The sequence below is a fragment of the Rhinatrema bivittatum genome, chromosome 3 (genome assembly GCF_901001135.1).
Source record: "Rhinatrema bivittatum chromosome 3, aRhiBiv1.1, whole genome shotgun sequence".
Taxonomy (NCBI): Eukaryota; Metazoa; Chordata; class Amphibia; order Gymnophiona; family Rhinatrematidae; genus Rhinatrema; species Rhinatrema bivittatum.
In genome coordinates this window covers 513,433,453-513,452,121 of record NC_042617.1, presented here as the reverse complement: position 1 = coordinate 513,452,121, position 18,669 = coordinate 513,433,453, and the positions used below count along the sequence as shown (strand labels likewise).

The 18,669-nt window shown below is 41.4% G+C and overlaps 1 protein-coding gene across 1 annotated transcript in view; it reads left to right on the top strand.

Annotated features, from left to right (window-relative positions):
• The window catches only part of DNAJC27 (DnaJ heat shock protein family (Hsp40) member C27), a 70,909-nt gene that overhangs the window by 37,926 nt on the left and 14,314 nt on the right, over positions 1–18,669 (top strand). The window contains exon 4 of the mRNA XM_029596197.1: positions 6,402–6,566. Coding sequence (XP_029452057.1) covers positions 6,402–6,566 — 165 coding nt within the window. The remainder of the gene's footprint in view (positions 1–6,401; positions 6,567–18,669) is intronic.

Below are 18,669 nucleotides of genomic sequence, written 5' to 3'. Positions count from 1 at the left end.
CAATGGCATCAAAGTATACCTTGACCGAAGTACTGAAGCTTGATGAGAAGAGGGAAGCGTTTATTGAAAAAGGTCTCTTGGACCGCAAGAAAGAGGGTCCAGATGACTGGACTCACACCATGCAAAGAACCTCTTCTGATTTGAAGCTAAGATTTGGTGGAAGATAGAAGCAGACCGTATGGCCCATCAGTCTGCCCATTCGTCCAATTAATTTGGCATTCTAATTCTTTTCACTTCCTTGGAGATCCCCTGTATTTATCCCATGCTTTCTTGAATTCAGGTATTATTTTTGTCTCCACCACTTTCACTGGGAGGCTGTTCCACACATCCACGACCCTCTTTGTATAGAAATATTGCTGAAGATTACTCCTGAGCCTATCCCCTTTCAACCTCATCTCATGACCCCTCATTCTAGTGCCTCCTTTCTATTGTAAAAGGCTCACCTCCTGTGCATGGGAACATTTTGAGATATTTGAATGTCTGTCATATTTCCCCTATCATACCTTTCTTCTAGGGTATACATGTTTAGATCTTTATCTGGCCCCATGTGCTTTAGAACAGTGACTACTGACCATTTTAGTAGCCACCTTCTGGACTGACTCCATCCTGTTTGACCTTTTGAAGGTGCAGTCTCCAGAATTGAGATCTCACCAGGGACTTACACAGGGGCAATATCACCTCCCTTTTTATGATGACCATTCCTCTCCAATGCAGCCAAGAATCTTTCTGGCTTTTACCTTCGCTTTATCCACATGTTTGGCCACCTTAAGATCATCCAATACAATTACTCCCAGATCCTGTTCTTCCTTTGTGCTTAGAAGAATATCACCTCCAATACTGTATCTTTCTCTTGGGTTTTGCAGCCTAAATGCATTACTATACATTGTTTAACCTTTAAATTTTAGCTGCTAAACCTAAGGCCACTCCTCGAGTTTCACTAGATCCCTCCTCATATTTCCCACTCATTTCTGGCTGTCCACCCTGTTACAGATTTTGGTATCAGAAAAAAAAACTTTCCTGACAACCTTTCCATTATGTCACTCACAAAAATGTTGAAAAGGACAGATCCCTGAGCCACACTGCTAGTAACAACCCCCTTCTCTGAGAGAACTCCATTTACCACTACCCTTTGTCAACTCCCACTCAGTCAGTTTCTAACCCAGTCAGTCACTCTAGAATCTATACCAAGGGTGCACAAATTATAAGTGTTCAGTGCGAAACCATGTCAAAGGCCTTGCTGAAATCTAAGTACACTACATCTAGTGCTCTCCTTTGATCCAACTCTCTGGTAACCCAATCAAAGAAATTGATCAGATTCGTTTGACAAGATTTAACTCTGCTAAAACCATACTGCCTCTGATCTTGCAATCCATTGGATTCCAAATATTGCACTATCCTCTGTTTTAGCAGTGATCCTTATTAGTTTGCTCACCACAGTTCCCAGCCTCCTCCTTACTTCCACTTTATGAATAAGAACCACATTTGCCCTTTTCCAGTCTTCTGGAACTACTCCAAGCTGTAAAGAAGCAATGAAAAGGTCAGCCAGCGGAGCTGCCAAGAGATCTCTACATTTCCTTAGTACCCTCTAATGTATCTCATCCAGTCCCATTTTTTTTTAACTATTTTAAGTTTAATTAGGTCCTCACAAATATATTGTTTTGAAAATCGATTGAGCTTTACCTCACTTCCAATCTGTTTGTTTTTATGTCCTGCTCCAGGCCCTTCCACAGTGAACACCGAACAGAAATATGTTAAGCAATTTTGCTTTTTCCTCATCAGCCTCTACATATTCCTCTCCTTCACCCTTTGAGTCTCAATGCCACTTTTAAACTTCCTTCTGTCACTAAGATATCTTTAAAAAAAAACAATTCTTGTTCACCTGTTTTACCGATATCTGGCTGAGATTAGAATGTTCTTCATATCTCTAGGAAGGAGCAAGAAGGATAGTTACTTTGTGCTCAACATCCATACCGTGATGACCAAAGATTGAAGGTTTGGGTGGCATAGGTTCTTCCTTCCTGTGAGTCGGAGGTGCTCCCAGCTGAATTGGAGACTGAATCAACCAGTGGAGGTAAGGGTACCACACCTGACACAGTCACATTGGGTCAATGAGAATAATCCATGCCATTTCTTATAGAATTATCTGGGACAGTTCTGGTGATTGGAGACTACTTGTAAAGCAGATATGCTTCAATCTAGCATGAAAGCATCAGGAGCTGTCTCAGAAAAGACTGATCTTCCAGTTGTCCTCTGTGCAAATAGGTCGTCTTAGGCTTACTGGTCCAGGGACCAATTGTGGGACTGCAGGATTCTGCTTAGTCTGACCACCAGTGTATTTTAAACACCTGGGTTTTGATGACAGGCCTATGACTACAGGACCTCTTTGGAGGGCATATGAACTTGTGCCGCCATGTTAGGTGGACATGTTTTACATAAATAGATTATCAATTTTGGATCAAGATTCTCTTGTCCAAGAGAAGGTGGGAGAAAGCTCTCAACACATTCCGAATGTCCCACAGTTCCATAAGGTTGATCTGCAGATGACTGTCTTGGCTTCAAGATACAGTGTGCATGTCGTCGTCCCCCCTCCCCCAACCTCTAGTAGAAGTGTCTGTGGACAGCATCATTTGTTGCACTGGGGTATGCAGTGGAATTCCTAGAGCCAAAACCTCTGGGTTTATCCACCTCTGGAGTGATATCCCATTGATGCTGGAGAGCCCATTAAAGGCCCGGCATGTTAAGACAAGTCTGAGTAACTACATGGACTGCTACCACCATGTGGCCTAGCAGGGCAAGGACCGACTTCGTGGATGCTGGTCCTTTTGTATCGGGAACCTCGCGAGCTCCAGCCCTTTCAACATGTAGGAAGTTGCTTTCCTGGAGTGAGTGGATCCAGGATCCTAGGAACTGGATCCTCTGAAACAGAATCAAGTTGGTGATGAATCCCTGGGATAGGAGAAGTTGAATCACCATGCAGAGAAATTCCAAGATGCCTAGTAGGGAGGAGTCCATCACTAATCAATCATCCAGGTACAGGAAGAGATGCCCTGCTGATCCACTATGACCTCCAGACACTTCTTAAATACCCTAGGAGCAGGTGATGGGCCAAACCAAAGCACCTTGTATTGATAATGTATACCTTCCACCATTAATCTGAGGAAGCTCTGATGGGTAGGGTGAATGGGAATGTGAGCATCTTGAACTTCTTCCAGATCAGAATTTAAGTTCCTTAAATCCAAACTGGGCTTTAGGCTACCTAACTTCTTGGGAATTATTAGCAACACTCCTGTGGGTGGATCGGCTCACTAGTATTCTGAAGTAGAACCTGAACAGACTGTGTAGGTTTGGAATCGAATATTGACACTAGCCAATTTTGGGAGAGGGCAAAGAAGCCCAAGCAGGTAGTTATACTCCCATTCTCAGGACCTACTTGTTCTTTATGATATGTCTCATTCTGTAAAGGCCTAAGCTGCCCTTCTGCTCCCCAGTGGAGAAGATGGGATGGCAGGTATCCAAGGCATCTGACTCATTCCTGGTTTGGGCTGCAGTTACTGTTGTTGAATCTTAAGCTATCTCCTTTTCTGCTGACCTCTAGTATGAGAAGGCAAAGCCTGATGCTTTTGAAAAGGGCAGAAGGGTCTCCTTTGGTAAAAGATGTGCTTGTACAAAAGAAGTACTGGTGCCTGGCTGGTTACCCAGCACAATCTGCAGGGTGGACTGATGCTCCTTAATCAGCACTACAGTCTTGTCTTGTACCTTGTGCACAGGACATCAACTAGGCAAGCATGAACATCATCTTGGAACCCACTCACTAAAGGCCAAGCAAGCTACCTGGTTCTAATACACTGCTGAAGTTAAAGCTGCATTATCAAAGACCTCCTACATGGTTTTTATTAATTGCTTTCTGCACGCCTCTTCATCACCCAGAACATACTGGAACTGAGGTTGATGAGAGTCTACAGAGTCTGCCATGGATTCAGCTTTTGAACACACTTTGTACGTGTATTATATCATGAACAGCTGGTGGGCTGCAATTTTCACACTAAGTTATGACACCTGAAAGACCTTTTTAAAAGCATCCAGCGCCCTCTGGTTTCTTCTGGAGGTAAATGATCTTTTGAGCATTTTGTTTGCTTCAAGGCAGATTGTACCATGTGGTGCAACAGTTGGACAGCTTCAAGGCCCAGAGGCTTGAACCCTGTACTTTAAATCCAGTTTTGCACATTGTTGGCAGGTAAGACGTAGGAGTCTGCCACATTCTCATCTGGAGATCCTTCAGAAGACCCTGAACCTGTACAGAAGCCAATCCCACAGGAGGCTGGATAAACTGCAATAGCCTGAAAACTGTTCTCAGGTCCTCTAATTTTCCAAGGTTCATGGAAACCGTATTCACTATTTTCTCCAGAAAATGGGTGTAATTGAGCTCCGCAGGAGGCACGTTATACTGTGGCATTGATGGGAAATTGGTTGGAAGGTATTCCTGTAGATCCTACATTGCTAGTCAACCGAGGGACAGTAATCCACAACCCAGAGGAACAGTAAGATGACTGAGGACTGTTCTGTTAGGTAGAGTACTGTCATGAACATGGGCTGCACTGACTTTATACCTTCTCCCTGTGAATCCCTGGAGGAGAATACTCTGGATGTAGGGGGACTAGCCATTGCTCACTGGCAAAACTTCTTGAGGGGGATACTGAAACATTACAGGTTGCCTATGCAGAAAAAGTTCTCTATCCCAGACAGGACCGGGTCCATCCTCAAAGTAAAAAGACAAATTCCTTGCCATCTCAGACAGCTGACCTGCATCTGCAAAGGGCTCTGTGCTAGAGTAGGCAAGGACATATCCTTCTTAGATACTCAGATGGGTTCATCCTCGCCTGGTGCTGCAGTGATAGGTGGCATTGAAGAAAAATCTTGGTGGAGCAGGCACCAGGGCTGGGCCACATTTTTGGTACATTTGGTACAGAATCAGGAGATGCCACTGACACCAGTATTACTCTTCGTACCAATGCTTTCCTTTTCATCACAGACAATTGACTGACTCTGAGGCACTCTGTACCAATGAAACTGGTGACTTGATCTGCACCCACTATGCACTTAACTGATTAACTGAAGATGCTTTTGCTGGCCTCTGGGCAGAATAATCTGCCTGGTGCCATGAAGGCCCTCTGCACCATAGACACCACCTGCACCAAAGAGTTCTTCATTGAGTTGACTGAAAGCGATCTACACATTGAGCTGGGGCTCACTCTAGTGAAACCCTGAACCGGTGGCGCTGCCTTTGACACAGAGACGGCCCTTGTGGGGGGAACTATTGCAGTGCTTATGCACTCTTCTAGATACCACTTCAGACACCAGAGGTTTCCATGCCAAACTCAGCAATTGACCTGTGATGGATCCAAAGATCAGCGCTAGTGGGGGTTGGGGTTGGAGAGCCTTTCCAGTCGAGACGCAAGAAGAAGCCTTAGCATGAAGCCAGGTAGCATAAACACTCTGCTTCTCTTGTAGGTGGAGTAGCTACATTTGCGAACTTTTGTGCTGAGGCTTTGGGGTCATACCCAAGGCAGATTCCGTAGATCTTCTAGACACAGGTCTGAAATGTCTGAGGAGACATTCTGCTGCAACTGGGGTAATTCGGAATATCATGGTCTGGAACTAGGCAGTGGTAGTTCTCTGTTTGGGTGTCCATAATAGACATACAGTGCCCACACCCAAAGTCTTTGAACCAGCTAACTGTGGGTTACGTGAAGATGTGGCTTTTTTCTTTTTTTTTTTTTTTTAATAGAACTTAAATTCTTTAGAGAAACTGTCAAGGCAGCGATGAAAGAAAATTGCAAATTTGCAATAAACGAAACATAGAAGAAAAATGAGTCTGAGGATCTATCTGTGCAGTAGCTCAGATGAAGAGACTGAGGGGCTCATGAGGCAATGACTATAGGAAGCTCCCGCACATATTTAAACTTATGAACTCTGAGAACTGGTTCTGTCAGCACCATCTGATAATATCACCCACTGGTTATGGCAGACTTAATCCTGCTTGTTGATGGAGAATTCATTTTAGTGCAAGTGAGATCTGCCTCAGTGACCTAGGTGTTAGTGTTCCCAATAGGAGGTTAGGACTGTGTACAAGATAGAGAATGTGAGCCTGCTCATAAGTGGTTTGAAACAAGCTTTTTTTTTTTTTGTCTCCATGGTTCTGTTTAAGTTTTTTTCTCATATTAAAATGGGATAAAATTTATGTTCACCCACTTTACCCCTTGTGTACTCCTTTAGCTACCATAGTCTAGTGATTTCACTATGTAGTCTTGAGTGTATACGTTATCTAGCAAAATTACTTAAAGAATGTTAACTCTAGTGTATTCAATGCATATTTTAAAGTGTTTATTCTTACTATTCTTCAGGTCCGTAACGAGTTCTACAAGGATACTCAGGGTGTTCTTCTAGTGTATGATGTTGGCCAGAGAGAGTCTTTTGATGCTTTGGAGGCTTGGCTGGCAGAGATGAAGCAAGAACTTGGGCCTCTGACAAACCTAGAGAACGTTATTTTTTCTGTCTGTGCCAACAAGGTAAAAAAAATATATATATTGAATATCCCATATTGGAGTAGTGACAAGGATAGTTTAGGGCAGTGATGGCGAACTCCAGTCCTCGAGCGTCACAAATAGGCCTGGTTTTCAGCATATTCACAATGAATATGCAAGAAAGATTAACATACAATGGAGACAGTGCATGCAAATCTTTCTCATGCATATTCATTGTAGATATCCTGAAAACCTTGCCTGTTTGTGGCACTTGAGGACTGGAGTTTTTCCATCACTGATCTAGAATATAGTTTTTAGGGTATGTTTTTTATTCAGTGTGGCTCAATATATTCATAACAAGATCTCTTAAGTTCTGCGATATTTCAGATTGACTTCATGAGACCAGCTAATGGATATTTGTGTTCTCTAAGCTATGTTTCAGTGACATATGATCTTTGCTATTTTTGTGTTCTATGTTTCTAACCACCTCCTCCCCACAAATATTGAAGATTATCATATAAAAGAATTGACTCAATGAGAGCAAATGGGAAATTAATATAGAATAAAATGCTTGCTTGTCAGGAAGTATTTCTTCACGGAAAGGGTGGTGGATGCCTGGAATGCCCTTCTGGAGGACGTGGTGAAGTCTAAAACTGTGAAGGACTTCAAAGGGGCGTGGGATAAACACTGTGGATCCATCAAGTCTAGTGGGCGTAAATAAAGAGGAGGCAGCAAAACACTGCACGGAGCGGCAGTAGCCACAGAGGCGTTCACGGAGCGGGATGCCAGCGGCCAGTAGTTGGTGTTCCACCTTCAGGCAGCAAAACACTGCACGGAGCGGCAGTAGCCACAGAGGCGTTCACGGAGCGGGATGCCAGCGGCCAGTAGTTGGTGTTCCACCTTCAGGCAGCAAAACACTGCACGGAGCGGCAGTAGCCACAGAGGCGTTCACGGAGCGGGATGCCAGCGGCCAGTAGTTGGTGTTCCACCTTCAGGCAGCAAAACACTGCACGGAGCGGCAGTAGCCACAGAGGCATTCACGGAGCGGGATGCCAGTGGCCAGTAGTTGGTGTTCCACCTTCAGGCAGCAAAACACTGCACGGAGCGGCAGTAGCCACAGAGGCATTCACGGAGCGGGATGCCAGTGGCCAGTGGTTGGTGTTCCACCTTCACAGAGGGCTGCCATCTCCAAATAAAACTAAAACAAGAAACAAACAAAGCAGGGGTGGGTAGGAGTATGGGGCAGGGGTGTGGCCTGCTTGTTGCAGCGGTTGCTATCCCTGTTTGAGCTGGATGTTCACTGGGATGCGGATACAGCGCTGCTCTCTGCATGGTGGATGGGTGGAAGGGAGTTGGGGCCGGAGGGTGCTGGACGCTCTCTGCATGGTGGAGGGGTGGAAGGGAGTTTGGGCCGGAGGGTGCTGGAAGCCAATAGTGATGGGTGGGAGGGAGAAAAAGGGTGGGGAAAAAATAAATAAATAAATAAATGGATGAACTGCGTGGGTTGCTGGGCAGACTGGATGGGCCGTTTGGTCTTCTTCTGCCGTCATTTCTATGTTTCTATATGTTAATCTGTTTTCCCATCGATAACAGGGCTGAATTAGCCATGCTGTTTGGGAGCGTCTCGCGACCGGTCAGTAGGCGGAGTTTTCTCAGTTAGTACAGAGTTTTGAACTCTGTATGGCTGCGCGGTGAGCTTCCCACGCGATTGCCTTGTTACCTCAGTCTCTTTTTTTTTTTCCGCGAGCAGTCTGTACGCAGGGTTTTTTCTCCTCCTAGTCTCTGAAGAGATTTTTTTCTCAAATTTTGTTTTTTCTTCATTTCTTCTGGGCAGTGATGGCTTCTAAGCCATCGGGATTTAAGTACTGCCAATGCGGTAAAATTATGTCCATTACAGATGGACATAATTACTGCTATATATGCCTAGGACCGGAACATGACCAAGTCTCATGCCAGGACTGTAGTCGTATGTCCCCCAGGGCCCAAAGGAAGTGTGCAGAAAAAATCACGCGTCCAAAGATACCATCCACACAGTCTTCGCCGGGACTGTCAGAGACTGAAGAAGACTTCATCTAAAAGGTCTGCTTCGCTAGAGGGTGCCTCGGCCAAGTTGGTCAATCCACCCAGGCCAATGAAGGGAGTTGAAGCCGCAACTCCTCTTTCACAGAAATCCCCTCATGAGCCACGTGGGTTTGAGTTCACTGAACCCACTCGATCCCGCTCATCGATGCCGAAGAAGTCGGGTCATAAAAAATCAAATCGGCCGAATCAGGACGGCACGTTGGTGCTGGAATGTGCGCATGGCACGTAGCCCGGCGCACAACTTGGCGCACAATGTATCGGTGCACAGCTCTGCACACAAGACATCGGCGTGCACAGAACATCGGCGCACAACGACACGCACAACGCATCGGCGCACAAAGGCGCATCTAAGCATACAGCGTGTATGCCACACGACGCAGAAAAGCATCATGACTAAAACGTGCGAAGCTATCGATTCAACCTCGAATTCTGACGCACATGACACCAGTCTTGACGCAACCTACACTGCTAATTCAGGAATATCTTAAAAAGTCACAAAAAACTAAGCATCTAACATCTTCAAAACCTAGTTAGACAGATTCTGACCAGAATGTGGAACTAGTCTCTGTCCATTACTCCGACACCTCTAACGAGGGTTCTGATTCTGATGGGTCTTCTGTTAGTAGACCACAATCCCTTCGTCTTCTCCATAAGTCAGGCCTGCCTCCTCAAGACTTTATTTATTTATTTAACACTTTTCTATACCGACCTTCATGAAAAATTTCATATCAGATCGGTTTACATGTAACAAGGGTATAACTTAAGCAAGAACAATTCACTAGAAGCGGAAGTTACATATAACAAGGGTAGATAACTTGGAGGCTAGGCTAGAAGACTTGATCTTAGTAGCAATGCCTCCAGGACCAGGTCCATTTCCAGGACCTGCACAACCTCTCATCTAAAGCGATGTTACAAATTTCGCAGGCATTAAATACTTTTTTCCAAGATCTAAACACGGCACATCCTCAGCCTTCACTTGCGCCTTCTCAGCCTTCGCCACTGCATCACCAACTCCGCTCCTTCCGTCTCAGCCGTCAGCACCATCTCCAATCGCTGAACAACCAGATTCTCCAGACTTGCCATTGATATCGTCCCCTGGTTCATCTGCAGGATTCCCATCTGACCCTCCAGAAGGTCTCCTGGAACCTTATTCCCTTCCCGAAGACTTGTCCTACGCAAAGTTCATCAAGAAAGTAGGCTCTCTTTTAAATATCAAGACTGGAAAGATCCCTGATCCAAGGTCTGAGGTTCTTGGAATACTGAAAATATTCGAAATACCTCCAGAGCCAACAGCTCTACCACCACATACAGTGCTGGATACAGTTCTTCGTAAAATGTGGGAGAAACCTTTTACCACCTCGGCCACATCAACAATTTACGATTCCACGCAATTGCCACACAAGATCAAAACTTCATGCCAATTCACCACCAGGGAAGGACCGTAAGTCTATTTATTTATTTATTTATTTTACGAGTTTTATATACCTTCATTCGGCAACGTCAAAATAATGCCATCATAACGGCTTACAAAATAAGGTTATAGGGATAAAGGGGTTGACAAGGGGTGTAAACATAACGTTATTAGACTTAGTAGTAAACAAATTCATGCTTAAGATCAAAACGAGTTCATTCTTATTTTAGAAAAGTATAGTTGTGCTGATATTCATTTAATCATGAGGTTGTAATGGAGGGTGGTGATGATTAGTTGATTCTTTGGGTGGTTTGATATGCTTTGAACAACCAAGTTTTTAATTCTTTTTTGAATGTTTTTAGGTTTTCTTGAATTCTGAGTTTAGATGGGAGGGAGTTCCAAAGGTTTGGGCTACCAAGGGATATCGCTCTATTTTGAGTAGAGATGAGTTGATTTGAGTGCGTTGGTGTTTTTAGGCATCCTTTATTTGCTGACCTCAGGTTTCTACATGGGGTATGGAGTTGAATGTAGGGGCTTAGCCAATTTTTCTGTTCTTCATATATAATTTTATGTAGGATGGAAAGGACTTTATATTCGATCCTGTATTTTATTGGCAGCCAATGAAGTGATATGAGGGTTGGGGTGATGTGGTCATGCTTTTTGGCACCTGAAAGGTTTCTTGCAGCTGCATTCTGCAGGATTTGGAGAGGTTGAATGATGTTTAGAGAGTTGCAGTAGTCTATATTGGAGAATATTAATGATTACAAGACTGATCTGAAGTCATTATTTGAGAGAAACTGTTTTAGATGGAGTGTAAGTGGTTTATGATAACCGTCTTTTTAAGTTTTGTTGATATATGGTTTTTAAATGAAAGTTCTTTGTCGATTATTACTCCAAGGTTGCGGGCATGGTTGGTTGGAGATAAGCTTGAATTTTGGTTCATGAGATTTAGTCTGTGTATGCAGAAAGTTGTTCTTTCTGTCAAGTATCTATTAATTCAGTTTTGTCAAAGTTGAGGATGAGTTTTATGTTTAGTAATTCCTTGATGCTGTTTAGGTAATAGGCAGTTAATTTATATGTTTCTTCAATTGATTTTTTTTATTGGAATTAAGATTTGAATATCAGCAGCATAGATGAAATGGGTTAGATTCAGATTTGTAAGGAAGTGGCATAGTGGGAGAAGATAAATGTTAGTGTCGCTGAAAGGGCGGATCCTTGGGGAACTCCGGTGTCTAAGTTGATTTTCTTTGATAGGGAATCATTAAGTAGTACTTGGTAGGATCTTTGTGACAGATAGGAGGAAAACCACTGAAGAGTTGTTTTGTTAGCACCAATTTCAGAAAGACAATCAGTATAGAGTGGTTTACAGTATCAAATGCTGCTAAGTCGAGGAGGATTAGAAGGTAACTTTGGCCTTTTTGAAAACCTTTGAGTATGAAGTCATGCATGGCAAGTAGTAAGGATTCTGTGTTAAGTTGTTTTCTAAAGCCAAATTGAGAAGGAAGGAGGATGTTATTTTCATCAAGGTGATCGGTGAGTCGAGTATGGATGATTTTCTCAATGAGTTTTGCAAAGAATGGGAGATTTGATATGGGTCTGTAGTTCAGTGGATTTTCTGGATCTAGATTTTTCTTTTTTAGAATGGGTTTGATGATGGCCGATTTTAGGCTTTCCAGATAGTTTCCTTCAGTGAGGGAAAGGTTTACAATTTTTGTTATTGTTTTGGTGATTGGATCAAGATTTTTTTTATTGCTGTAATGGGAATGGCATCAATAGTGTGTTTGGCTGGGTTCATTTTTTTGATGATCATTTGGATTTCTAAGGAAGATGCTGTTTCAAAGTTGGACCAGGTTTTCGTTTGAATGTTCAGTAGTTTCTGGTCTTGAGAGTCATTTTTTAGGTTGTTATTTATGTAATTTGATTTTTTCATTAAAGAAGTTGGTGAAGTCATCACTGCTGATCTTTGATGATGATAGTGATTGATCATCTTGAGAGGTTTTTGTAAGGGTTTTTACTATGTTGAAGAGCATCTTAGGGTTTTGTTGGTATTTGGTAATTTTTTTGGAGTAGAAGTCTTTTTTTTTTTTTTTTGTTTGTTTTATGGATGAGTTTTTTATATTTGGCAAGTTGTGATTTGTATGCATATAGAAGTGTAGTTGTTTTGTTTTTTCTCCAGGATCTCTCTATTTTTCTGAGTTTCCTTTTTGCTGCTCTGATGTTTTTGTTGTACCAGGGATTTTGATTTTTTGTTTCTTTTATTGTTTTTGTTATTATGGGATTTATCTTGTCTGCTATAGTTTTTGTGATGTTGAACCAAGAAGATGTTGCATTTTCTATGTTTGATAGATCAATATTTGTTATTTCAGTCTGCAGATTTGTTTGAAGGTTTCCATGCAGAAAGGTGGACGATAGGAGAAGGTTTTGGTGGTGTGTTGGGTTTTTTTTGTTGAGCGTTTATGATAAGAGAATAGATTTGTGTGGATGATAGAATGGTCTGACCATGAAATTTTAGAAATCGTCGTTTGGTGATTCGACCAGAACTTGGTAATGATGAAGATTAGGTCTAGTGTGTGATCTGCCTTGTGTGTAGGGCCAGTGATAATTTGATTGAGACATAGAGATGATAGTGCATCAATGATTGATGAGGATGCAGGTGATAGGGTGGTAGAGTCCATATGTAGGTTGAAATCACCTAGAATAATTATAGGTTTGGTAATAGTTTGGTCAGAAAAAAGTTAATATGTGGTGAGCAGTTTTTTTCGAGAGTGTTGGAGGGGGCAGTATAATAGGCAAATTTGTAAGTGTGGAGAATCAAATAATGCAATTTCTAGTGGAGAGCAATTGCTTGTTGGAATTGGTTTCAGTTGAAGATTTTTTTTTTTGGAGATGAGCATTAAGCCGCCTCCTTTCTTTTTTGGTCTGGGTAAAGAAAAAGTTCTATAAGAAGAGTTGTTGATTTGGTTGATTATTACAGTGTCAGTGTTTTTTGCCCAAGTTTCTGTGATAGCTATGGATGACTTCGGCCGTAAGGTATACCATTCATCCATGCTAGCAACAAAAATTCAACAACATCCGTTTTACGTAATCCTGTATTTATTTGAATGTCTTCAGAGATTACATCCCTTATGTTTAGCCTCTGATAACACCCTACCACAACCATTTACAGACATGGAAGAAGGGCTTTGCCATCTACTTCGGTCTGTATATGAGTCATTTGAGTCTTCCACAAGGTCTTGGGCTACAGCTGTAGCAGCAAGACGATTGGCATGGTTGAGAGCGAGCGCAATTAGAGAGGACATTCACAATAAGTTAGTGGACATACCATGTCTAGGAGACAATCTCTTTGGTGAGAAGTTTGGGGAAACTATTACTCTTCTTAAAGAACAGAGTACCGGACCCCCATACCTCATCCAGAAAACTTTACCCTTCATTCAGGAAAAAATCCTATTCAAGGGCACCCTTTAAACCATACAATACCTATCAAACGCAGAATTATTCCCACCAGAGATACCAATCTCAGACTCATCAATCCTGTGGACGACCTCGTCAATGACCACAAAAGCCAGCACCTCCTCAAAAATAGACTTCATCTTTTTGAGCTATCCCGAGCCACCTCCACCACCATACGTAGGAGGTCTCCTCCAGCTATTTTATGCCAATTGGGAGGCAATTACCTTGGATTGTTGGGTGCCGAACATCATAAGGGAAGGCTACCAGATACATTTTGTAACACTCCCATGCCTCCCTCATATTCCTCCCCCCGAAATACATCAACCCACTCACTGTACCTTCAAGAACAGTTACAAAATCTACAAAGCCAAAAATCCATTCAAAGAATTCCAATGTCACAGGAAAATCATGGATTCTACTCCCATTATTTTCTCATTCCAAAAAAGTCCGGAGGTCTTTGACCCATCTTAGATTTACGGAATCTCAACAAACACATTCAAAAAGAAAAATTCAAAATGACGTCTCTCAAGACTATTCTTTCCCTCCTACAGCCCAACGACTGGCTATGTTCCATAGGCTTGAAGGATGTGTACTCCCATATACCCATGCACCCTTCTTCCTGGCAATACATTTGCTTTCAAGCTCAGAACAGCCACTATAAATACAAAGTTCTACCCTTTGGCCTATCTTCAGTCCCAAGAGTGTTCACAAAATTTTAGCAGTGATGGTGGCTCACCTCAGACAACACTGTCACTACTGCGCCAGAGACTCTTTGTATTACCACATTCTAAAACATACAATAAAATTCCTGTATTACAAAAATCCAACCGCCTACAAAAATCAACATCCTACAAAAGGACTCTTCCACCCAAAATGCATATATATAACATAACCAATTCTTACCTTCTGTGGAATAAGTGGTTCTCACAAATCACCTTCACAAATGCAATTTTATAAATGGCGCCATAACACTAAAAAATGCTATCCCTTCATTTCCTCTATTTAAAGCTCAAAGCATTGGCGTCACCGGAAGCTAGATGTCACCCAAGCTGTCAATCACAAATATAAAAAACAGACTAAATCCAATCAGAACACAGATCAGTCTATTTCTTTATTTTACCCCTTAGGTGCCACAGTATCAAAGAGAGAAATCAGTCTTTGTTCCCATTGTAACAGATATCTATCAAAGTTGCCACCATGTGAAAATTGTTTTGGCTGCTCTATCACAGCAAAAGTTAAATCCGCGAAAACATGTCTCTGAGCAAGACAATGTTGGACTAAAGGAGCTTCCAAACAATTTCTCGAAATGGCACTACGATGTTCAACCATTCGGTGTGCAAACATCATTTAGTTTGACCTATATACAGTAACAGGCAAGGGCACTATATACCATATATCACTCCAACCGAAGAGCAGTTCATGCGTACTCGTAAACGAAAATTACCCTCCTTAAAATAAGGGAGGGTATCTCCTGAAAAAGATTGCTCACAAAACTGACCATTTATTGCAAGGAAAATGCCCACATTTAACAGAAGTCACAATGGAGCTATCACATGAATTCTCCTCAAAGTTTGAACGAACAATCATATCCCTGATTTTCCTGCCATGTTTAAAGCAAAAATAGGCATCTCTGAAAAAACTTCATGTAACCCAAGGATATGCCAATGCTTATTTATACTGTTTTGTATACAATATATAGAGGAAGAAAAAGATAGCACACATATGGATCTCTGTACCTGAGTATCCAAATTGTCATTAGTCGGCATAAGCAACAAGTTTCGATTTACTCAACGAGCATGTTTTTTATATGCTTTTTTCAAAATATGTCTAGGATATCCTCTTTCAACAAAATAATTGATCATCTTTTTAGCTTTTAGTTTATGATCATATATATTAGAGCATAACCTCCTCAAACGGAGGAACTGCCCAATAGGAAGATTTTGCCATAGATGGTAACTTTTTCACCAACTGTGCCCAAAAAATTAATCAACGAAAATTGATAAAGGTTCTAACGAAGAACCACGGGCAGAAATTATTGGACGTCCAGGAGGTTTTTGTAGAGTTTTATGTATTTTGGGTATTGCATACATCACTATCATTTTAGGAACATCTAGCTTCTGGTGACGCCAATGCTTTGAGCTTTAAATAGAGGAAATGAAGGGATAGCATTTTTGAGTATTATGGCGCCATTTATAAAATTGCATTTGTGAAGGTGATTTGTGAGAACCACTTATTCCACAGAAGGTAAGAACTGGTTATGTTATATATACGCATTTTGGGTGGAAGAGTCCTTTTGTAGGATGTTGATTTTTGTAGGAGGTTGGATTTTTGTAATACATTAATTTTTATTGTATGTTTTAGAATGTGGTAATACGAAGAGTCTCTGGCGCAGTGACAGTGTTCAATTAAAAAATATCCCCTGATGAAGGCTGTTTAGCCGAAACATGGTCCGTGTTGAACATTTTTTGATTAACAAGATTGATACATTTTTTAATAGTGCATCTCAACGCCGGATTACACGAGCTAAGTATTTGTTGATTTTTAGTGAATGTATTGAGTTATGAGTGGTTTACAATAAAATATTACTTTTTAAGTAATTAAGATTAAAATAGAATTGAATAAAATTATATAAGGGAAACGCTACATGATTATAATTTATAGTGCCATAAAGGCTGATACTGCCTGGGGCCCTTTGTGGGTGAGAGACAGTGGATTAAATCAGAGGCACTTTGATTCTATGATACCGTTTCTACTTATTATGTGATTTTATTTCTTCGAACTGAGCAAATATTTGATTGGGAAATTTATTTTCCCTCTCCTTGGTTGTTTTTAAATACATAGATTTGGAGAGGGGAGTTGGCTTCTGTGTTTGTAATTACTTTCTTTTACATCTAAGAATTTGAAAAGAAGTTTGCTGTAGATTTGAATCAAAAAGACTCTGAGGGAGTCAGTTGGGCTGCTAGATGAATGAGGGGTAAAAGGAGTGGTCAGGTAGAACAAGGAAATAACAGAAAAATTAAATTAATTTTTTGCCACTTTCTTTACTGAGGATGTCAAGGTCATACCCACACAGGAAACATTTTTGATGGTGATGAGACTAAGCAATTAGATGGAATCACTGTGAAATAGGGGGAAGAATTAACAGATTTGACAGACTAAAGAACACATCACTGGGACTAAATGTTATTCACCCCAGAGGTTTGAAGGAATTCCAGACCTGTTTCTGGTGATTTGCAACCTATCGTTTAAAACAGCCACTGTACCAGAAGAATGAAGGGATGCCTTTGTAATGCCATCTTTTAAAAAGAGCACCAGGGTGATCCAGCAAACTATACACCAGTAAGCCTGATGTTGATGCTGAGCAAATTGATCATAGCTGTTCTTAAAAAAAACAAAATTACTGACCACATAGACATGGTTTAATGGGGGAGAGACAACATGGCTTTTGTAAAGGGAAATCTTGCCTTACAAATTTACTAAATTTGCTTGAGGGTATAAATAAACATGCAGACAAAAGTGAGCCTATATAGTGTTGTTGGATTTTCAGAAGGTATTTGACAATGTCTCTCATGAGATGACTTAGGAAATTGGGAAATTATGAAATTTCATATTGTGGATTAGTAACTGGATAATAAGACAGAAAACAGAAGGTAGGACTAAATGGACAGTTTTCCAGATGGAGAAAAGTAATTAATGGAGTGCTCAGGTGTCTGTATTGGGACCTGTGCTATTTCATAAATGATATGGAGAAAGGAACGACAAATGTGACCAAACTTTGTAGATGACACAAAATTGTTTTGAGTTGTTAAAACAGTAGCAGATTGTGAAAAATTGCTGAAGGCTCCTTATGAGACAAGGAGACTGGACTTCTAAATAGCAGATGCAATTTAATGTGGACAAATGCAAAGTAATGCACATAGGGGAAAAATCAACCTAACTACAAGTACATGATGCTGGTGCTGTGTTAGGAGTCAGCACTCAGGAAAAGAATCTCTGAGTCCTTGTGGACAATACCTTGAAATCTTCAGCTACAGTGTGCAGCAGTGGTCAAAAAGGCAAATAGTATGTTAGAAAATATTTGGAAAGGAATAGAGAATAAAATTGAGAATATCAGAATGCCGTTTTCTAACTCCATGGTGCTACCAAATCTTAAGTATTTGTGTGTAGTTCTGGTAATCCCATTTCAAAAAGAGACACTGTAGACATAGAAAAGGTACACAGAAGGGGCAACATGATAAAGGGGATGGAAAAGCGCCCTTATGGAGAGAGGCTAAACAGATTAGGGCTTTTTAGCTCTCAAAAGAAATTGAGAAGGGAATATGATTGAGATTTAGAAAATTGAATGGGGTGGAGCGGGGTAAATAGGGAATAGTTATTTATCTTTTCAAACACTAGGGGACACTCCATGCAACTAGCAACCGGCAGATTTAAAACACATCCTAGGAAGTATTTTTTTTTTTGTTCATTCAGCACACAAACTAGGGAATCTTAGTGGAGGACATGGTCAAAGCAACTAACATAGTGGGGTTCAAAAGAAGATTGAATAGGTGCCTGAAGGAAAAGTCCAAAACCAGTTATTAGCCAGATAGACTTGGGAAAGCGCTTTTCACTGGAAGTGAGGTACAAGTAGGGTTCTTCATTTTTGTTTTGTATTCTTTATTTTTTCCTGGAAATGTATCAAGGTTTATTATAACAGTTGGGGAAAAGACTAATTTTTCTGGGTAAATATCAGCTTATTTTGGTGGACAGAACCTAAGATGATAAAACATCAGATTCTCCTACCCCCTGCCTAACATGCCCCCCCCCCCCCCTCTACACACTGCAACAGCATTTATCCTTACCAGTGGCAGCTCCAGACTTCTCCCTTCCCTCGGCAGTATACTTACTGAAGCTTCCTCGCTCTGCAACACTGCACTTCTGCTTTTTTGCAGGGCCAGGGAGAATGGCTGGAGGCCTTGAAATACTGTATCTGCAGCTCTGGAGCATCTTTTTAAATAGCCTAAAATTAGGGTGAATATCAGTTTAAATCAAATGTCACCTTTGGGGAAATGTCTGGGAATTTATGGGTGAAAATCAGTTTAAACTGAAAACAAAGGACTTTCGATACAAGAAATAAACTATTGGAGATCTGACCGGTACTTGTGCCTTGGACTGGCTACTGTTGAAGACAGAATGCTGGACTCAGTGGACTTTGATCTGACCCAG